Below are 24,121 nucleotides of genomic sequence, written 5' to 3' on the forward strand. Positions count from 1 at the left end.
TGATTTTTCAAACGTACAAAATTAGTATAAAACCAACCGCATTGGCATTTTGTTTGGAGGCATGCGGATCCATTAGCTTCGAATAAGGACAACACTTGTTTAAATTTGTTTTATAAAAAAGAACATGGCGTACGTGAAGAATTTCGAATAAAACTAAACTCAATATTATTTCATGTTATATATATATATATATTTTTTATTTCATGGTAAACAACAGCCTAGACCTTTCAAGTTCTTCAATATGTGGACGCTGCATGATGACTTCCACAAATTAGTTATGGACAAATGGAGATTTTTTGGGTATGGAACAGCGCAATACGTGCTTAAAAAGAAACTCTCGGCTCTCAAGAAGCCACTACAGTCGATGAACAGATACTCTTTCAGCAGCATATCGGCAAGGGCTACTGCAATGAAAAACAAGCTGGAAACTATGCAAACTAGCTTACTGAGAGATGGGACCAGATCGCATGAATATGCTGAATTAAAGAGGCACACAGAAATCATCTTGGAAGCTGAGAGAATTTTCATAGCACAGAAATCAATGATTAATTACTTGAAGCAAGGTGATCGATGCACTAAATTCTTCCACGATTTAATCAAGCGAAACCGTAAGCGGAATGCGATCAATGCAGTTTTAAATAGCGATGGCAGAAACTGTAATGCACAAGAGGATATCGCGGCATGTTTTGTTGATTTTTTTAAGGGTCTACTGGGATCAAAAATTGAAAGAACAGCTTTTGAACATGATATTCTCGATGAGGGGAGATTGGGATGGACTCACCAAACCAGTCACAGTCGCCGAGATTGAATTAGCCTTGAATGATATAGATGATGACAAAGCACCGGGACCGGATGGGTTTGGGGCTAAGTTCTTCAAGAGTTCTTGGAACATCATTAAAGAGGATGTGTGTGCAGCTGTATTAGAATTTTTCTCCTCGAAAAAACTTCTTAAACAGTGGAATCATTCAATCATTGCATTGGTGCCGAAGAGAGTTGATCCAGCCACGGTCAAAGACTATCGCCCTATTTCTGTTGTACGGTATTTTATAAAATTATTTCTAAAATTCTTGTCAACAGGTTATGCGGGTGTATGGGAGAACTTGTAGATGGTGCTCAAGCAGCTTTTATTCAAGGGAGATCTATTGTTGATAATATTCACTTAGCACAAGATTTGATGCGCAAATATGCTCGTAAGCGTGGATCACCAAGATGTATTCTCAAAGTTAATTTGGAAAAAGCTTACGACACAGTTGATTGGGGGTTTTTGCATGAGGTTCTCTTAGCACTGAAATTCCCATGTTTATTTGTTGATTGGATTATGGAGTGTGTTACAACGACATCGTACTCTATTGTGATTAATGGACATTACCACAGGCTCTTTTATGGGATGCGTGGCCTCAGACAAGGTGATCCTCTCTCCCCATTACTGTTTACACTATGTTTTGAAGTACTGTCTCGTATGTTGAAACGCTTGTCTCGATCACCGAATTTCAAATTTCATCCTCGATGTGCGAATCTTAGAATTACACATTTGGCTTATGCGGATGATTTGCTTCTGTTCTCGCATGGGGATCGAACAAGTGTATCAATGATTATGCAATGTCTACATCTCTTTGGAAATACGGCTGGACTTCGAATGAATTCATTGAAATCAAGCATTTTCATGGCGAGCGTAGATGAGTATTCCAAGCAAGATATATTGGAATTCACAGGGTTCACGGTTGGGACACTGCCATTTAGATATTTAGGGATCCCTATTGCAGCGAAGAAACTTTGTGCCGCAGATTATAGCGATCTTTTGGACAATGTGAATAAAAAGGTTAGTTCTTGGCCTCGTAACTCCTTATCGTATGCTGGGAAAATTGACTTGATTCGATCTGTCATACAAGGTGTTGAATGCTTCTGGTTATCCATTTTACCGATTCCTCCATGTATTATAAACTCCATACAGTCAATTTGCCGCAAATTTGTTTGGCCCACTAAGCACCCTCCTATTGCTTGGTCATCATTATGTAAACCACTTGCGGATGGGGGATTGGGTTTGAAAGATTTGAGATCTTGGAATCGTGCAATACTAGCAAAAACTTTTTGGAATATTCACTCCAAGAAAGATAGCTTGTGGATTAAATGGGTTAATCACATTTATAGTTGTTTTGGAGGGGTGTGGAGTTGGAGTTCTAAACATGATGATTCGCCCTTGATCAAGAACATCTTGCTCATCCGAGATGAACTTATCCGAGTTAATGGAAATGAGGAGGCTGCTATTGCTCGGCTTCAAGGTTGGTTTAGTAAAAGTGGGGGTATTGCTAGAGCTTATGATTATTTTATTAAAGCTAAAGGGAAGTGGCCATGGAAACCTATATTGGATAAGAGTTGCATTCTACTTAAGCACCGTTTTGTTCTTTGGTTACTTGCTCACTCATAGCTTATGACTCGTGATAGATTGGGCTTCCTTCAAGATCGAAAATGTGTTCTGTTTTCGGAGGTTGACGAGACTGTTACACACATTTTCTTCCAATGCAAAGTTTCGAAGCTTATTTGGGACAATGTGCGTAATTGGCTGTGCATGGACAAAACAATGGCTTCTCCCACATCCATACTACGAGCATTCCGAGGCATCTACAAAGGCAACTCCTTGTTGGCTAAAATGAGAGTTACAGCATTAGCGACAACTGTCTATGATGTCTGGAATTTGCGCAACAGAGTTATGTTTGATAATGAGAGGATAGACTTTGATGCTATTGGATTCAAGATTAAGATTCATACATATAGATGTGTGCCTCATGGTACTATTGTCATGTTATAGCATTAATTTTCTGCTTACTATATCCCTGTCTGTTAATGGTTTTTATTTAGGTGCTGAATTATGATCTATTTCTATCTCCTGGGGATGTCCAGCGTATTTGTACTTGACACTTTTTACTTATTATAAATGTATTTCATTCAAAAAAAAAAAGATACATGTGAAATGCGATGGCCCTATTTAAAGGAGAGGAGGCTCGGGCTGATGGATGGACATCTTGCTCACCGTGGTAATTTAGTTAGGCATCGGATTGGATTTGGAACCCAGTGGTTTTACGTATTTTTGTAAATAAAAGTTTAAATTTTATGTCAAGAGTTAATTAATGACTAGAAATTGTGTTTGGCGGAACTAAGTAATGGTGGGGTTGGGAAATTGACCGCTGATTTTTTTGTGTCCCGCCCGTGGCATCTGTTGGAGCACAAAAAATTTATGTAACAGGTCTCATGAGTCGATTTTGTAATATAAATATTTTATTTAAGTTACTCCTGAAAATTTATTTTTTTTACGTCAAAAATATTACTTTTTATTGTTAATATAAGTAGGGTTGATTGTCTCACAAATAAAAACTGGTGAGACTTTCTCACAAGAAATATATTCTATATCACAAAAGCTCAGGTGAGATAATCACATAAGTCAATTTTGTGAGATGGATCTCATATCCGACCCGATTAATAAAAAAATATTATTTTTATGTCAAAATATTGTTTTAAAATTTCGGTATTGATCATGTCGATATATGAGACTATCTTACATGATACCTACTATATTATATTTTATTTGTATTCATGTATTTATAATACGCTAGTATCTGAAACAATACTTGATCTAAAAAATTAAGAATTAGAGTAAAAATTTATAAAATTTGTAATTATTTTTAAAAAAAATTAAAAAGATAAATGCGTACAATTCACACATATATACCGTCCCAAGTAAGGATGGCAATGTGGTGGGGTCGAGCAGGGTGGATTTGTCATCCACATTCTCGTCCTCGAATTCCATCCTCACCTTATACCCGTCTCGATCCTCGTTTTTTTGGGTTTGAGGATTGAGATCAACTTTTCACCCCTACCCCATCTCCGATTCAAAAATATCAACGTAGCAAGATGAAGACGGGATCGGGAATATTCTCAAACCAAAACCTATTATTATTAGTGTTAATATTAATATTAATATTAATATCAATACTGATAATATTATTATTAATAAATTTTTAAAATTAATATTATTAATATATTATTAATATTAACTATAATATTATTTTATTTTTGATATTATTTTGAGAGTGGGTTTGGAGATGTGGATAATAATCTCATATTTTTCCCGAACTATTTTGGGGATTTTTTAAAATCTCCGAAAAGGAACACAAACCCGAAAAAATCGGAGATCCCCGTTCTCGTTTCGGTTTAGATCTCAAACTCATGGAAAAAGTTGTCATTCCTATTCTCAAGTATTTATTTTTGTTGTAACTGAGAAGGACGTGCTTGCATCTGGAGATTTACTCCCTATTATTAAATAATATATACATGTCAACTTTTTTTTATTTTTTTATCAATTTTAGTTCGGTTATTAGATAATTCCCACCTTTTATTTCTGCCACTAGATCATTTTTTCTTAAAATATATCACTCATTAACATAAATTAAAAATTAAAAAAAAACTTAGCCTACCACTAATATTCTTATTTTCATATCTTACATTACTATTTTCACCAAAATTTCTACATGAATAAATTCATTGATATTATACTCACAAACTGATTATTAATGAACATGGATTGCATAACATCTTTAATGGATTCAATCAAAATCTGATACAAAATTCAAGTCATAACTTTTCCAGGTTTGTGTTGTATATATTTAGATTACATGAATATTTTTATTACGTGAAGTAATAATTAATTATTGTAAATCCGATTTATTTCTTATAGGATGCTTGGAAACCTCAATGTTGTGGGAATATTGTTTAAAGATTTTGGACCTTAATGCTAGAACATGTCTTTTGTTCATTCGGGATGTGAAAGTTTTGCAATTTCAATTATTTGTTGAGATATATGTCATGTCTTTGATATTTCATTTATGATATCATATTTTTATGTGATTTTGATATGCTTTATACTTTATTGAAGAAACATGATTTATTTTTTGGATATGATTAAAATTCTTATAGTTTTAAAGCGGAAGAAGCAAGCGAGAATTTTTTTTGTTTAATTATAAGCTTTAATGTCCAAAATAGAAATTAAATAAATATATAAACAAGCTATGTCATTTTGAGATTTAAGTAATTGTATCTCTTATATTGACTATTGTATAGCATTTACAATAGCAACAGTGAATTTATTAGCGTTTATAAATGGGTAGAACATAGAATTTGTTACAATAATTAAATTTTAAAATATTGATTTTTGACATTTTATATGATTCTACCACAAAAATAAGAATAATAGAAATAAAAATCTCAAATCTCAAACGTAAAAGTTTTACTATCAAATAAAAATTTCATGTAAATTTTAAATATAAAATATTAAGTTTTAAAATTTGAGAATAATAATAATAATAATATAATGATTTAACACATGTTATATACCTGAAACGAAATTAGTTTAATGATTAGTTTGGTTGATTTTGGTTAAAGTAATGTGAAATATAATAATAATAATAATAATAATAATAATAATAATAATAATAATAATAATAAAAAGACACGTGTAAGAAAAAAATAAAGAAGAGTAACTCACCTGATGTAGGATAGAATTGCCCCGCATCTACCTAGTTTTGTAAAGTGGGTTTCCTTAAATAAATACTACGACAAAAACATTAAATAAATTCTACGACAAAAATAAATAAATAAGTCAAAGCTTTTTACCAAAGAATGGTGGAGTCTTTACTGATGACAAGTATATAATATATATTCTCTGTGTACACGGTATAAAATTAAATTAAATATGAAAGTTTTAGTGTCGATATTTTGATTTATTGAAATTCTATTTGATATTATGATATTTAAAAATTAAAATTGAAGTGAAAAAATAGATTGTTAATAAGTTTTAACTGAAAATTTTGGAAAAAAGTATAAATTAAGGACGACGATGTACTTTAGCATACATAAAGCAAAAAAGTATAAAATATAAGCTTCTAAAATATATATATTAGCTAACGACGCACATACATGTGTAAAATAATGATTATTACGTATATCAATTATGATCATGATCATTAATAAATGTAGTTGATAATGATAATAAAATTATATTAAATAGGTCATTTGAAGAGATAATATGTGAATAATTTTTAATGTGGATTATATGTTGTAGTTATGAGTAAATTCTATGAAAAACATTACTTCTCTAAATAAATATGGTATTTTCGAAAAAATTAATATGCGTCACGAATTCGAACCATTAAGAATATTTATTTTTAAAAATAATATATGGACGGTAACACATTGATGTTGAAGTTGTTGGAACAAATGTATAGGAATTCATGGATTTCAACCTATTTTCAGATATTTTAAGCTAAAGGCATTTTTATTTCCTCTTCTAAAAATTTAGATAAATCAAACTTAAAGTTTACTATTCTATTTGTTTCACAAAAACTAGAGATGATTCCAGAACAACATGATTTGATTAGTAAATTATAGACAAAAACTTGTGTGAGACGGTCTCATATGTCGTAGTTTGTGAGACGAATCTCTTATTTGAGTCATCCATGAAAAAATATTATTTTTTATGCTAAGAATATTATTTTTTATTGTGAATATCGATAAGGTTGACCTGTCTCACAGATAAAAATTCGTGAGACCGTCTCACAAGAGACCTACTCTAAATTATATACCAAGTTGACGACTTGTTACATATCCTACAATGCAGGAAAATTAGTTTCCAAGCTTGGAGCATAGTTATGGTTTTGACTATTCGTTTAAATTTGTTCGATTGTTCAATCTTTAAACCTTTTTACCACAATTTTGTTATTGCAGTTAGCTATATGTCAAATATATAGCTACATAATAGACTCAACTATGTTACAGTAAAATAATTGTTATAATCCAAAATAAATATAAAGGATACTAAATAAATCTATCTTAAAAAAATTCGGTTGGATTAGCAACACTGAAATTTTGTTCTTGTTAATTGAATTTTCAATAAGTCAATCAGTGTGAACTCTGCGAAAATATACTTACTTAAACTGGTTGAACAAATTACTTATAAAAAAAATCAATTGTGTTCGCAGAATAGTAGAAAAATAAGTAGAATGAAAAGTAAATAATCACAAAGTTGTTTCTGGATGTTTAGATATTTCAAAATTTCTAATTCACATCTTATTCCTCGCGGAAGGTTTACACTAAAAGATTTTGGTAATTACAAGTAATTTGAAATCACTTACTTCAGTAGGACTTAACAATGCATAACTGAAACACTTAGTAAAACTTCAATATATACACTTTGAGCAGTAAGACTTCTCACTTTCAATTACACGGATTTCACATAAAAATTCTAAGCACATTATATGATTCTCTCGGATAATGATGTACCAGCGTGTACTGGCTATTTCAGTTTGACTCACCGAAAACTTATTCAGAGAATGACAGTTTGTTTTTTGTAATCCAATGATAGATGATATAAATGTCTAACCTTTAGAGCTTGTTAAATTAATATATTTAGACTATGTTTGGTTTGTTGGATAAACAATGAATTATTTAATAGTCCAAATCAATTTTATGTTTGTTTCGTTTTTAACGAAAATGGGATGAGCCACTCGGCCCAAACTGTTCACATTATCTTCAGGATGATTTGTCACTTTTTGTTAGTGTGATAAATTATCATCATTTGAAGATTGACTTTTATAACCTCAAATTTAAAAATAAAAAATATCATATTCCTTTTAAAAGAAATATCTGTTTTTCTCTTAACAAAGAAAAAAAATTACTTATAAATTCCAATTAATTTTATTATTTATCTGTATAAAATTAATTTTAATAAAGTCATTTTAAAAATATTTATCAATATAATACTTTTAATTATATTATTACTCACAATTTTAGTTATTTTCAAATAAAATTATTATACAGAATATTAATAAATAAAAGATATAAAGTAACGACGGTAATAATATTAATAATATGAATAATATCAAATAAGAAGAAACAAATTAATAATTAATTAAAATAATAAGAAATGATAAATACAAGAATAACACTAATACTTGTATTAAATATAAGAATAATAATAAATAACAAGATTTAAATAATAATAATAATAATAATAATAAGAATATTGAATATAAGAATAATAAGAAACAATTTGAATTCAATTATTCATTATAGGAATAATATCGTTAACAATGAGATAATATTGCACAATGAAATATAAATTATACTAAACATTATGAAATATATTATTAATATGAATATCAACTTATTATTAATATTTATATTTAATATTACTTTATTACTAAAAATACTCATCAAAGAAATAAATTATTAATATTAATATAATTAACAATGATATAATAATTGAATTCTTATTATTTTTATTATTAATTAATTTTATTTTATTATTACACAATAATTTTTTAAGGTACGAATATCTTGATCATTTTATAGCAATATACAAAATTAATGAAAATTTCGCTAAGTGGAGTCAAGTGCTGAAATTTGTAAATTATTGATGAAATTTAATTTAATATGTTTGGATAATTTATATTAAGTTTAATATTAATATAATAATTATAATTTCTTAAATTAATTAAATTTAATTAAGTACTTTTATAAATATTTAATTAATAATCAATTTTTTTAAAAAAATATAATGTTAAATATTATATGATGAGGATATTTTGGTCATTACAACATAATTTACAAAATTAATCTATAATTTTAAAATCATACCAACTTTATATTTTTAATAAATATATTTAAATTAATTTTAATAAATGTAAATTATAATTATAAATATTTAATTATCTATCCAATTATTTTAAGAATATATATTTAATTAGCACTTGGGCATTTTGGTCATTACAATAAAATTTACAAAATTAATCCATCATTTTAAAATAATACAAAACATCATGTTATTTATCTCACCATACTATTAATCCACATCTCTCATTTTTTAATCACTCTAATTACTAATCATTTACTTATCTCATCACACACCAAACAGAGCCTTATAGTTTAATCTGCAACATTAATCTTTTCAAAGTATATATTTTGTAAGATGATCTCACAAATATTTTTACGTGAGATGTGTTAAACCGATTCATACTTACAATGAAAATTAATATTTTTTAGCATAAAAATATTTTTTTAGTATATAAATTAATAATGTTTTTCATAAATCAAATCAGCAGAAGATCTTTCTCATAAATTGACGTGCGAAACTATCTCATAGAATTTTTTATGTTATTTTTATATCATAAATACTTGTCGGGTCCATATATTTATTCGGTATTTTATCACTCTCTGACCGATCGATTGAACAATTTATCTTTCCCCTGGATTTTTTTTTTCTTCTGTATATGATAAAATACTTTTATCCAAACGATTTAGAAGCTTAATTGTTTCAAAAAATGTAAGGGCTTCTAAGTCGTTGAAATATGTTATAAGTTCTATAAACATTATATAAATTCATCCGAATGGATTCTAAATATATGTGTAATAATCTAATTATAAATTTATACATGCATGATAGCATATATAAAATAAATCAATTCAATGATCTTAGTTTATGGGATTATTAAAATGCTAGGTGAATCAAACCACCGTATGTGCCATTAGTACTATGTCCGATAAAGCATGTATAATGAAAAACCTACAACATAGGCGTACTAAATTAGTTCGCAATGCAGCGTAGAATAGGGGATAATCTTAATTATTTATGTAATAATTAATGACTCTAAAAAAATGAAAGAAAATCACCCGACGTCATTAATGGAAAAATTATACTAAATTAGTGATATAATCCCGAGCTCAAACTCAACTACGTACGAAAGCTAGGTCCAAACCCAAAAAAAATTGAAAATCACGATCTTAATTATAAGCTAGCTCTCACGAGTTAAAATTTTAGTTTTGAACCCACAAAAAATATTTATGAACATGTTCAACAGCTTATTGAGTTCATGATTATATAAAATTAACAAAGATATATTTTATTCGCGTTAATAAAATATTTTATTTTATATAATTAAAATATTTTTGGAACAAACAGCCAAATATCCATGAGTTTATACACAAGTGCAAGCGAACATTTAACTAAAGCTCGAGTTCAAATAAAAAAATAAGTTGGATCAGCTTCGAATCTAGTTAGCTCGACCAAGATTATGGACGAAATCATCTGCTACATTTGGTGTTATAAACTGTGTTATAATAAAGCAACCCGAAAACAGAGATAAAGAGGGGGTTCATGTTCTACTTTTTCCGTGTTTTAGTTTTATTGGTGATAAGATAAAAGTAGCCGTGATTAACATAATGGGTTGATTCAGAACCAGTTCGGAGCAAATTTGATAAAATCCGATTCAATCAAGATCTTATTAATTTAGTTTAGAGTTGAAACAAATCTGATATTCTAATTGAACTGAATTAGTTTTTAAAAAGCTTACTCAATAACCGGAACCAATCTGGTCTGCTCCGGTCCAGTCATCCGGAATCGGTTTGTGCAAGTTCAATATCGGCTTCTATTATGAATGATTTATCGTACTATAATTACGATGAGAAAATAATTTATTGTAGTATAATGTTTGTCTTTTTGAAAAAAAATATATATATAATATATTATTATTTTATATAAAATATGAAAATCAATAATAAAGGATTTTTTTAAAAATATTTATGTGATAACAACAATAAAGTATGGTAAACCAAACCACTGAATCAATTAACTTAATCTAATATCATGTTGAAAGAGTGAATTTTAAAATTATAATCAATTTGCCTGATTTGACAATTTATGTTGAAAATAAAAAAATTGATTTAAATCCGACTATGTTCTACTCTTCTCTGATTTATTCGACTGGTCCAGTCAAATTCGGTGTAACCCATTTCATTTGGACTCGATTTTGGATTCAATTATGTACCAAGCTCATAAATCCAGAACCGTTTTAATCTAATATGCTTCGAATAATTAGTTTGATTCTATTATTTTACAATTGGAACCTGTTAAACAATGTCCTATCCGGTCTAATCCAGTTTGGTAACAACAAAAGTGGACAAAATATGTAATATTTTGGCCAAAACTTGTATTAGACGGTCTTACATATCGTATTTTGTGAGACATATCTCTTATTTGGGTTATCCATGAAAAATATTACTTTTTATTGTGAATATCGATAGCGTTGACTCGTCTCATAGATAAAAATTCGTGAAACCGTCTCACAAGAAACCTACTCTAATATTTTTATATATTTTTTAATTTGGGGGAGAGGATTATCGAACTACCTGTAATTCCAAATCTAACATATATATATATATATATATATATATATATATTATTTTTATTTTGGGGCCTGAAACTCCACATCTAACCCTATCTGGCAGTAGCAAAACAAGCCAGGTATGGAAACCAAGAGAAAAGCCCTTTCGTCGCAAGCTTTCCATTCTTCATCTCGAAATTTACAGTAGAGTAAAGTGCGGTTCCTACGCTCCTACAATGCCGGAACTACCGGAGGTTGAGGCGGCGCGTCGGGCCATTGAAGAGAACTGCTTGGGAAAAAGGATCAAGAACTCGACTGTGGCCGATGATCCTAAAGTCATCGACGGCGTGTCTCCGTCGGACTTCGAGGCCTCGATCGTCGGGAAAAGAATTGTCGCTGCTCATCGCAAGGGCAAAAACATGTGGCTCCAGCTCGATTCCCCTCCTTTCCCCTCGTTCCAATTCGGTACTGCTGTTATTTGCATTTATGGTTGGGGCACATTGTTTTGCGTTGTTTTCAAAGACTTAGATGATTCTCGATGATGCAACTTTTTGTTCGATAATGGCATAAGTAGAAACTGTACTTGACTTCGAACGAATTTTGTGCTAATAATTTGAATTAACAGTTGCACAGTTCAGGTCCCTACCGATACTTGGGAATTGGGATGTCACTGCAGATAACATAGTCTCGCGACTCATGCACTGAGAATAGAAGAGTATAGGAACTCTTGCTATGCATTATTTGTGTACAGTAGTAATTTTACTCTAGAACGCTTGTAAGTGCTCTGGTAGTTTCGATACTGCCAGCGTTCAAATTGAAGTGATTCTACTCGTTATATTCGTTACATGCATTAAACGAGTTTATTGCATGCATACATATTCTTACTTTCCAAGTTCAAATTGAAGTTTAGAATCTTTATATTGAGCATAAGGTTTTCCCTTAATTGTCGAGGATGGTATGATAATTTGCTTCTGAGAAGTTGTTGGCAGTTTTATGCCGTTTTGTTGGAATGAAAATCTTATCGAATTAAGTAAACCCTGCTCATCAGGAGACCTCAAGTTCTGGTTTGGTTGAGTATGATGTGACAGTTCAGCGTATGGGTTTTCAGGCTTTGTAGTTTGGCAAAAAGATTTTAAGTTTCCGATCTTTCCGAAAATCATTTGGGTAACTGTAATAACGAAGATTTGTAATATCACACATTGATAAATCAAAGAAAGATTCTATCTCTTAAAAAAACACTAATTCTTTGGGATTCTAACTGATGGTACAAAGATAGATTTTGAATTCTTGAAATGCCTGTCCGTGTATTCATTATTTTCTATCATTTTTTGGTGGTAGTTTTGGGTTTTGATATATTTCAGACCTGTCTCTTGTTGCCACATTTATGTGGAGACACAATGAATATTTACATCCATTGGAACTTGATTAACCTTTTGTTCTATGTGAAACGTGGAAGGTTTATGTCGTTTTATGAAATGAGATTATAAAAGAAAAAAGAACTACCGATAAAGGAGATAAGGGGGAAAAATCTGCAATATTTTTTATTTGGTTTTATTTCTCTCTTTTCGGTCCAACTTCTATCTTTCTGATTATCCTCTTTTTTGGAGTCAGTGTTTCGTAAAAGTAGTAAAAGCTAAAGATCAGAAACCAGTAACTTATTGAAATTCTTGGCAATCTTTTTCCATGATTATAATGGTGAATGAATTTATTTTCTCTCTCTCATGTAGCAAGATGGTGCTTGTATTGGCTTCATCTTTTAGTGATATATTTTTTTATGTCCTTTCAAATATTAAATTGGAAATACGAGCTTGGCTGGCTCTTGTAATTTTTCTTGAATTGCATTTTATAGGAATGACTGGAGCTGTGTACATAAAGGGCGTTGCTATTACGAAATACAAGCGGTCGGTGGCAACTTACTCATGTGAATAGATTTTTGTGATAATACAGCAGTTGTTAATTCATTAATTTTACTCTACGGAATGAGATGATCCTTGATAACAAGTGTAAATGTTTAATTAAATCAACAAGTCACTTTCTGACCTGATGTGGGACTGAGGGTATGCTATTTAAGAATATGAAATTCGGGTCAAATGACCTTTAACATCTTACAGTGTCTTTTATCGTATCTCTAGTTATTATGCTATTGAAGGTAACAGCATACTCTGCTTCTGACAGGTCAGCGGTGAAGGATACAGATGAGTGGCCTTCTAAGTATTCCAAGTTCTTTGTGGAGGTGAGGTTTCCTATCCTCGGTGTACTGGAGCTGTCACTGCCGTTCATATAAAGTTAAAGACTAGAAGAAAAGTAGGCGTGTTTAAGTATCTACGTGTTATATGGGTATATGCACCTAAGCATTGTGGTATATGTGTGGTTTTTTCCTTATTGACATGCAGAATTTTAGGGTTTGGGTGTTCCTGCTTGCTGGATATTGGTAGAAAACTGGATCATGCATGATGTACTTCGTTCTTGTACTTCTAAAATATGTGATTCCTCTATGTTGTGGTTCAGCTAGATGATGGTTTGGAGTTCTCTTTCACTGACAAAAGGAGGTTCGCCAAAGTTCGCTTGCTTGACGATGTAATGTATAGCTGCTTGCAGCATTTTGTTTTCATTCATGGAACTTGGTTTACTAAGAAACTATTGTTATGGAAATCCTTGCAGCCTGTTTCTGTTCCCCCAATCTCTGAGCTTGGTCCTGATGCATTACTGGAGCCCATGGCAGTAGATGAGTTCTGTAACTTGCTGAGCAAGAAGAAGATTGGGATAAAGGCTCTTTTACTTGACCAGGTATAACCATTTTTCTCATCTCCTTACTCTTTGGATACTGTGAATATACGAGCGAGTTGTGGAGGTTTTTTTATCAAATCTTTGTAAAATGAACCTGAGCTGTAACATTATGAGAGGGTTCTTTATTTTTTCTGGGACGATGGACTTGACAAAGTCTTTTTGTAGCGTTCCAAGCATTTCAAAATAATCCGTGTTCCTAAAATGTGTAGAGATTGTTTTTTTAAGGAGCATTGTCATCTTTATACAAAACCCATTTTCATGGAGGCCAATAAACCTCTCTTTGTATCAAACCCACTTTACCGACTCAACATTGTTGCAGTCAAATTATGAGAAATAATTGGGATCAGACTACCAAGTTGACATACTGCTACCTGGAAATCAACCCAAGGGACTGCTTAGATATCCTCTTATCACTGGGCATACTACCCGATCATGTTTGATTATGACTTGGGATTACCGCACCACCACTCCACTACACTAGAATCTCTTACAATCGGGGTTTTTTTTTGAGAACTGACAGTTTTTTCTGTGCGGAAGATGTTTGATTTTGAAATTTAGTTTGGTTTGACAAAATGTTGTATATGCTGGCATAGTTCTGTAGAATATGATATAAAAACCACATCTCTTTAAATTGTGTGCGTACTGCGTAGAGATCCTCTACTTTCAGTGACCGATGAATTACCCATATCAATGTCATTTTCTTATTGTAGCGTTTCTTAGCTTTAGCTGAACAACTTAAAAGTTCATTGTGCTTTTGAACCTGTAGTGCATGGAGAATATTTATTTAATATTCATATCTATGAATAAAATGCCATTTTGTCAGCCAGTTGTACTGAGGCTTGAGGCTGATTTCTTTACAGAGTTTCATCTCAGGTATTGGCAATTGGATGGCTGATGAAATATTATATCAAGTTAGTGTGCTCCTCCATCTGTTTTACTTTCCATAAATACTGACTTACATGGCTGCTTAAGTATTTTTAAGTTTATGCATTCAATTCCAACTGGATTCCTCTACCAAATTTAACTCTAGATTGTTCGTTTCAAGTAAGTTTTGGGATATTCTTAGGTCTTAGCAAAAATCTCCCAACTCCACATGGTGTTTGCATTTGTTTTGTATTCCTCTCCAGGTTCTATGTTAGAAATCAAATTTGAGGATTGTGAAACCATCAATTACATTTTATGACGCCTCTGCAGTTACCAATTTGTTTTTCAAAATTGTGTTTAACCAGATGTCTCTCCAGTTGATTAAATAGACCTAGTAGCTTTAGTTTTATCCAATTTATTTTGTATTTGTATAACAGGCAAGAATCCATCCGCAGCAAAGTGCCTCCAGCATGTCCAAAGAAAACTGCTCTACATTGGTCAAGTGCATTAATGAGGTTAGCAATTGTATTTGAATCTGGTCTATTCTCTTATCAGTAAAATTTCTTCAATCGTGCATCAAGTATGGCTGTTCCTGGAGATGGCACTTCAGGTTACAAACTCTGCTGTTGGATTTGATGCTGATAGCCTCTGTTTCCCTGTCGAGTGGTTGTTTCATTTCCGATGGGGTAAAAAGCCTGGAAATGTTAATGGTAAGATGTTTTTGTCATATATAGCCAATTTGACACCAAAGGTTTCCTTTACAGGTGATTAAAAACTCTGTTGAGGTTGGGGCAGACAGTAGTCAGTTCCCTAGTAATTGGATTTTCCATTCCCGGGAAAAGAAACCTGGCAAGGCTTTTGTTGATGGTTTGGCTCTTCACAATCAATGCATTTTTATAGTTTTCTTTTTTTTCCTGGTATCGTCCGTGTGTATAACTTTTCTGATTACTACTCGGAATTTCAGTCTTCCTGTTTCTTAGATGAGGATCTTCCAACACTCATCTTGACATCCTTGACTGAATCGTTGTTTCTTTTTTCTCTCTCCGTGATTGGTTTAACTACATAGGTGTGATTTATCTTTACTGTTGGATATACGTTCTAATATGTTTTGAAATTAAAATATGAATTCTTGAGTTGTACTTTTGTATTGCCGAATGCCAATTCTTTTTGTGCAAAAGCTCAAAACCTCAATTTTCTTTTTCAGGAAAGAAAATCGAATTCATCACTGCTGGTGGCAGGGTATGCGTTCTTAAGGACATTGCCATAAAGTATGTTTTGTTTTGGACATATTTTCTCAAGATTTATGTTTCTTCCTTTTTTTATTTTTTGTTTCAGACAACTGCGTACGTGCCAGAGCTGCAAAAATTGTGTGGCGATCAGGCACTGAAAGAAGCGGGTAAACCATCTAAAGGCATTGATCGTGGAGATCCTGATGATGATGTCGAAAAGTTAGGAAATGAGGACGAGGCTACAAATTCGAAAGTTGTGAAATGTACGAAGATTAGTGGAGCCAAGAAAATCTCGAAAAAGTGGAGCTCAAAGGCTGAAAACTCTGATGACGCTAATGACAAGTACTCGATGAAAACTAGTGGAGCTAATAAACACCCAAAGAAAGAGGCGAGCCCACGTGTTGATGACTCGGTCAATGATAAAGATGGCGATGCTAAATCTTTCAAGAAAATAAGTAAAGCCAAGAAACCCTCGAATAAAAAGCTGAGTCCAAAATTTGAGGGCTTGGATAATTACGAAAACGACAGTGACATCGTTGATAGATCTAAGAAAACAAGAGGGGCTAAGAACCCTAGGATCCTGAGAAAAACCAACGAAGACAATGAAAACGAGACAGAAAATCAAAGGAAGCAAACTAGGGGAAAGAACTCTGCGAAGAGAAATCGAGAAGAAAGCAATGACTATGGAGATAAAGTTAATGAAGAGATGAAAGGAAAACAGATGAAGGGTGCGTCACCAGCAAAGAAAATGGTTGCGTCCGATCAAAGGTGGAAGCAACAGAGGACGAAAGCAATATAATTTCTGCAGATGTTACTTTTTGTGTGTGAAAATCACTGCTCACGTTTGGTAAGACACGATATGTAGAAAATGTGAGTTATTTCTAAGCAATATTGCTATGCGTTTTGAACGTATTTAGAATGACCGAATCCTTTTGCTTGATAACCCATCTAAACAAGCTTCAGTTATCTTGTTTGATTTGTCACCTGGTTCGTGGTCGTGCCGAAGTTTATTTTGATGGTGCATGTTCTTCAAGTTTGTCAACTAATCGAGGACATGCATACATTAATAAATTATTTTGTTGGACGGCCATGGTTAGTATAAAATTATAAATGGCTCAAATCCTGATTTCAGAGGTTAGATTTAGCTGGTTATTATATACGTGGTACACTGAAATTTCACTCATTACCTGGTCGCTATAATCTGGCGGCTGTAAGTGTACTTGTTTGTTGAAAAAATTGATTATTTAAGTTTTTTCGGTCTTTGACACTTTTTCTTGCCAAACCTTTAATTCTTAAAGAGACGGGGAGTTATAAATATTTGATTGGTGTGATATTTGATTGTGAAATATGAGATATTTGAGTATAGAAATATTTGATTGATGACGTAGATGAGGGGGACCATAAATATTTGAAGGAAATATCCTCCTTGTTGTGGATGGCCTTAGCATTTGACTCAAATTCTTAGAGTTAAAAATAATTATGTTGTCCATATTTTTCGATTTATTATCTTGTTTTTTTTACCAGTTAGGAATGTAAACAATTCAAACCAAACCAAACAATATCAAGCTTGAGCTTGGTTAGTTTAGGATTGTTAGAGGCTCGAGCTCGATTCGAGCATTTATTATCGAGCTCGCGAGCCTATTGTGAAATCATACATTTGTGTAATAACAGGGATTTTATTTTGAACCATATATTTGATGTGACATCATGGGTGATTCTCTCCGAAATAGTTATACCTCTTATATGTTGGTGTGAAGAAGTAACGTCTCCTTGATTCGATGACAGTCGAGAGATATAACATGGTTTGAAAGAGAACTCAAATAACTGGGTCAGACGTGTGTAAGTATAGCTGTCATCTTTAGGTAAAAAAAATTCATATTTTTAAATTTGTGATATTTTAAAAATACTATTTGCGCGTAGGATATCCAAATATAGGTTGTATTTTGAATGAATTTTTTGCATTTATATTTTGCATTACCTCCACAAGACCATTTCTACAATACATTTTAGCCATCATATACAGGGAAATGTAACTTCGGAATAATTTCAGTGCTCTAACTTGTAGATGATCGTACAGACATCACCCCACCCAGAATTACATCTTTCAAAAAAGTTGAAATGAAACAAATGTCCTTTGCTTGTCTCTCCCCTTGAGTACGCAATGAATAACTCAGTATTGAAGTGTCATATATATATTTTGGGAACAGGGAGGGGGATGCTACCTTTGAATAAAGACAAAAACTTGTGTAAGACGGTCTCACGAGTCGTATTTTGTGAGACGGATCTCTTATTTGGGTCATCCATGAGAAAGTAATACTTTTTATGCTAAGAGTATTAATTTTTATTCTAAATATCGGTAGTATTGACCCGTCTCACAGATAAAGATTTGTGAGACGGTCTCACAAAATACCTACTCTTGAATAAAATAAGATAATGTAACGAACAAAGAATGTTTACCTTCAGCGACTACTATCAAATTTTAGACATCCATAATCTACCAAAATAGAATGTGTAGTTAAAATTAAAATTCAGGCTTGACAATTTCTGTTGGGATATCTTTACCTGCAATTCTATACGGACTTCCAGAGCACTCATATTGAAGCCAATCCTTTGCACAGACAAGTGCCTGAAGTGTGGTTGGCTGTAGCGAACTCCGATGACCATCAATCTTTTTATCTCCTGTATCAAACACTGAATCTGGAGGAACACTAGAAAAGGAAATAGACAAAACATCAGAAGCCATTTTTGCAAGAGTTGGGTACTTTGTTCTGTTCACTTTCCACCAACCCAAAACATCGAATCCTTGTACACGGGGAAGAACAGATTCCTCCAGATATTGATCTAATTCCGACTTCAAATGCTGTTGACCGCCCACAATATCAGAGATGTATATGTCAAAATCTGGAAAATCATCTCCATTTGAGACGAGATTATCCTCTTGACGTGTCTCTGTGTTTAGCAGAGTGTCGTTTCCCTCTTCTAGAAACATTGGTGCAGGAAGGCACTGCACAACGTACTCGAGGTATAGTTCGTGCAACCCCTCATCGACAATCTTTATCCAAGTTTCAGCATCCACACCGTATATCCTGGAGAAGTTGAACTTTACAAGCTGCATCTTGAACAGTGGATCCATTACAACAGCGATTGCTAAAACCAGGTAGCAATCCTCCCAATAACTGGAAAATTTTTTCAGCAACTGTTTAGATAAGCGGCATAGAAAGAAATCCCGACTCGCATAATCTTCCATCAGTTTAAGCTGGATTCCACACACTTTATGGAAGAATATATTGCTTTGTCGGATAGACAGGTGAGGTTAGAATACTGGCTGCTTCGTATAAAACTTCCAAGTGTTTGCAGAGAGCTTTCACCTGGTGCCATTCTTCCGTTGATGGAGTGAACTTGTAACCTGGATCAATGGTATCCAAGCAAGAAAATACTTGCTCTAGCTCAGAGGCAGCCATTAACATGTCATAGGTGGTGTTCCATTTTGTAAGGTCATCGGTTGCCAAGGTCTTGTTACTGGACACTTGAAGCAGTAGTCTCAATCTGTTAAATCTTTCTTCGTGAGCTTCTGAAGTTTTTACAAATTTCACACTGTCACGGACCTTGTTGATGGCCTCCTTTATAAAACCAAGCGCCTCTTTTGCAAGACTACTCAATATACGAGCATAGCAGCTGTTGATTATTAGCTGACCATTTAGGATAAGGGAGTTCTTGATTGATAATAGGCGTCTAAGATTTCCCCCGACATTTTTATTGGCATTGACACGATCCAGAGTGATAGTCAATAGCTTTCCTTCAGAATTCCAATCAGCCATACAAGAAGCAACCACGTTATTGAACACGGTATCAGAATCAGGAAAGGGTATCCTGATAAAATTCAAGATCCGCCTCTGCAACTTCCAATCATGATCTATAAAGTGCCCAGTAAGAAGTATGTAAACAAGGCTTTGATTAGAAGTCCAGAAGTCTATTGCAAGACTGATATGTCCTGAAATCCCATTAAGATGGTCCAGAATCTGCTGCTTCTCTCTGAAGTAAGCCCACAAAATTTGCTCTTCTACAACATTAACACTCATCATATTAAGCTCAGGGTGAAGAGCCCGTACAAAATCAACAAATCCAAAATGTTGGCACATGTGAAGTGGGTAGTCAAGCCGAATGATCATTTTTGCAAATTCACGAATGCAAAATTCCTCATTGAGATAAATATTGGCCACTTTACTGTCAGCTTGGTAACGCTTCTTGGTCGATTGGTACCATTAACAGAAACGATACTTCTGGGGGATGGTGTGGAAGGACCCAATTGATCGTCGTCCTGACTACTCCGGCTAACAGGGCAGATTCCCAAAGCAATATGTCGTTTCAGGTGGCTTGTGCCAGCTTGCTTGGAGCCTGATATGTAAGAAAATGACTTCTTGCACTGGTTACAGAAGGCCCTAACACAGTCAGCATTTACAGTAGAAACTGTGAAGTAATCCCACACCATCGACTTCTTTCTCCTGCGTTTATTAGACTTGACATCTGAGTCGAGTGAATCAGTTTGTTTTATAGTTTTATCCATAAAGCCTTCCAGATATCCAAACCAAAAACAGAGAGATTACGAGCACGATTTTCCTTCTTTAAGTTGAAAAATAAATGTAAACTCCGTGACTCTTCCAGCTATCCAAGCAACAGAGAGCTTTTATGAGCACAATTTCCCTTCTTTAAGTTGAAAAGTACATTTGAACTCCACGACTTCAGAAGACTTTAAGGAGGGATCCAGCCACCTAACAACCAGGAAACAGGGAAGGCACCAGTTTGAGAACAGTTATATTTGTGATCGAGCAATGCACAATTCTCTAACAGAGGAGTTTAATGCTCTCCAACCGCCTATTTTGTTTTGTACTCCGCAAACCAGAACGCAAAAAAATATTGAAATCTACAGAAACTAGTGTACTTCTTTCAATTTATTCTTGTGAACTCTTTCAAAGTACTTGCATGCAATACTTTCAACGACATTTATAGTTCGGAAAATTGCATGGCAACAATAAAAATTACCAGTTGGAAGTAAAATAGAAGCAAATAGAACAATTTAACAAACGAGTGAAATTAAAAATTAATAAAATTGACCACTCCATGGCAGTGGACTGTGATACCAACGATTATCCTGCACAGTAAAAATTTGTTTCTATAAACACTTTCAAAACATGCTAAACAATGGGTTTGTTTGGAGCATTAGTGTATTGTAGTTTCTAGTTTCTTCCTCTTGTTTTTATTTTTTATTCCGATTTCTGAAAAACAAATAAACATGTTTGCTTGGTAGTTGAAAGAAGCAAGCAAAAACTTGGGAGAAATGTTTAAAATAGTTACGACGGCTGAATATTCAAAAATGATTAAAAAGAGCGTTAATAATTTAAAAAATGCAGTCTTTATGTCTGTAGAACATTTTTCAATTAACTAATTTAACTAAATTTTGAGACCGATGTTTAAAAATATTTTATACCAAGAAAATAAATAAACAAAATAACAACAACAGCATGTTTAAACAACAAAATATAAGATTAGTTACAAGAAAGATGATTTACTAACTATAATAATAGATTTTATAACCAAATAAAAGTCAGATATAATTGCTATTAAATAAAATAGTACTCAAAATATTAAAGAAAATATTTTATCACTATAATAACAAAACAATATAATAAATTTTTATTCATGAATTCATGGTTTTATATAATTATTCTCACATTCTAGTTGAAGTTAGATTGATTTAACTTTCGATCATACACGCGAAAAAGATGTGATCTTATGAACCACCATTCGGAAAGATTGGACGACATACCTTCAAGGTGGTAATTATTGTACAATCTCAAGAACAAACATAACATTCTCAGTAAAAATAAGCACAATCAAAATGAAAAAATATCGCTCCACCAACATCACACAATAAACCGATCTACGCATCAAAAAACCAACAAAGTTACCACAAACGAAAAACAGAAAATCGCTCCCATCATGTGGAAACTGAAAACAATAAAATCGAATTAAACTATAAACACAAAATTCAGAAACACTCACCTCAAATGCGACCGAAAACACAGGGTTCGGGGTTTTTCCAAAGAATTTTTGAAGAGATGGAAGGAGGGAGAGCGAGAAGATGATGATGGGCTTTGAGTTTCCAAAACCCTAACGGACTTTTTGCTGAGTGGCGGCCTATTGGGCATGTAAAGGTCCATTAAATCAGGGGATCTTGACTAACATAATCTATCACCGTCCATTCAGCCCAAATATTCTCAACCGTTGAAAGGTTTTTTTTATTTTAATTTGATTCCGATAATTTTCCATCACCATCAAGTAAAAGATACTAATTCCATGTGGCATAAACCCTTAACTATTAATTGCTGTTTATACCATATTTATTTTACACTTTTAATGATTTTTTTTAAAAAAAAAATGTTTAAGTAAACATATTTAATTTCCAGACTAGATTCAAAATAACGGTAAAAAGCGTCAAATCTATTATTGAAATACTATTATTTTTATTAAAAAAAACTAAACTATGAGAAAAAAAATGGTATGATGCATTATAAACGTTTCATGTATATGTCTCAGTCATCTCCCATCAAAGTACCTTAAATAATCATGTCCAATACCACAACACATTTTTTTTTTTTACGATAAAATCTATAATTGTTACTTTTTCGCATGTATTGGTAAAGCACATGACTAATACATTAGTCTATGAATCAGAATAACAAGGTAAACCATTGGACAAATTATGTGTGATAGACTCGTTCAAGAAAGTGTTGATCAGATGAATCACACTCACAACTATTGACCAAATGTTAACATATTTCATAAACTTGTACATCCTATAATTTTTCAAAACGTACGTCCATGAAGTATTGTATAGTAATTTAAAAAAGGGCAAGATTCAGTGTTTTTCTGAAATTGTTGCTGGACTTCAATTCCTTAGAAATTAGAATTATGTCACGAAAGAACAAACATGGTTGATTTCATCCTACATATATGAACACTATCCCCATGATAGAATCAAGGGCCCAAATTTAGACACACATACATGAGGTCCACTAATTTTTTTAAAATCACATATGTGTGTGAATCTTGTCCATTCAAACCATGTGGGGTAGTGCCCCACATGTAGCATCGAAGCTACCAACAACAGTACTGCGCTAAATATTCGAGATCAACAACTTTTGTGAATCATGAAACAACAGAATCTTTTAATATATATTTTGTTATAATCTTGTGTTATTTACCACTTTGATTTACTTTTTTTTTAATTTTTTTCATTTACTTTTTTTCAAATTTTCCTTGATTGGTCAATAAACTTTTGTTGTGTAAATTCAAGATTTTGCAACCCGCTGATAAAGAACCAAATTTATATACCCTCCTATATATTAGATTTAGGAAAATAACTTTGTCATCTTTAACTTTTATCTATTTTGAATTTGGTCTACTGAGTTCTCAAATTTTAATTTTGATACACTATCCTTGAATTTTTTGAAATCGAATCATATTTCGTACAAGTCCTAATATAACACCGGAAAATGTTGTTGCGACAAAAAAAACGTAACTTGATATTGAAATTCACGAGTCAGCAGGTAACCTCCGATAAATGAAAACTGCAACAAATATGAGAACACAATGCTGATTCAAAGAATCAAATCAAGAGATCCAAAACCAAATAGATGCTTCGTGTAACATGTATACGATGATATATATATATATTCTATTTACCATGAGTACTTGAGTAGATCATTCTAAAAAAGAACTTCTTGTGGAAAAATCTATGCGATCATATTTCAATGATAAGATGAAATGAATTCGATCAAAATCGATGCGTTTCACATGGGATCTCGGCCAAAAGGGAGCCTTAGCCGACCAACCTTTTAACAAGATCGATCCGAGGCAAGAAACACGTAGAATATATCAAAACCCTGAATATTGCCATATCTTCCCACAACATTCTTGAACTTCAATCAGTAATATTCGTCGAATCCTTGAAATATATAACGAGAAGTTCAAGAA

The 24,121-nt window shown here is 32.5% G+C and overlaps 1 protein-coding gene and 1 pseudogene across 4 annotated transcripts; one reads left to right on the forward strand and one right to left on the reverse strand.

The window, feature by feature from the left end:
- Window positions 1–11,301: 11,301 nt before the first annotated feature.
- LOC142542427 (formamidopyrimidine-DNA glycosylase) lies at window positions 11,302–17,053 on the forward strand. 4 transcript variants are annotated; one of them, XM_075649054.1, is made up of 10 exons: window positions 11,302–11,672; window positions 13,057–13,108; window positions 13,383–13,440; window positions 13,716–13,784; window positions 13,869–13,994; window positions 14,855–14,905; window positions 15,296–15,373; window positions 15,469–15,568; window positions 16,063–16,097; window positions 16,194–17,053. In XM_075649054.1, the coding sequence occupies exons 1-10, from the start codon at window positions 11,444–11,446 to the stop codon at window positions 16,884–16,886; spliced, it is 1,491 nt and encodes a 496-aa protein (XP_075505169.1). In that variant the 5' UTR covers window positions 11,302–11,443; the 3' UTR covers window positions 16,887–17,053. The 4 variants fall into 4 exon arrangements, with proteins under 4 accessions (XP_075505169.1, XP_075505168.1, XP_075505166.1 ...); XM_075649053.1 differs by lacking the exon at window positions 15,469–15,568 and adding an exon at window positions 15,623–15,725; XM_075649051.1 differs by lacking the exon at window positions 15,469–15,568 and adding an exon at window positions 15,623–15,725 and having other exon boundaries at window positions 13,716–13,994.
- A 1,450-nt stretch (window positions 17,054–18,503) lies between these two features.
- Window positions 18,504–22,290, reverse strand: LOC142542428 (zinc finger BED domain-containing protein DAYSLEEPER-like; annotated as a pseudogene).
- Window positions 22,291–24,121: the final 1,831 nt, after the last annotated feature.

This window comes from Primulina tabacum, chromosome 4 (assembly GCF_025594145.1).
Source record: "Primulina tabacum isolate GXHZ01 chromosome 4, ASM2559414v2, whole genome shotgun sequence".
Taxonomy (NCBI): Eukaryota; Viridiplantae; Streptophyta; class Magnoliopsida; order Lamiales; family Gesneriaceae; genus Primulina; species Primulina tabacum.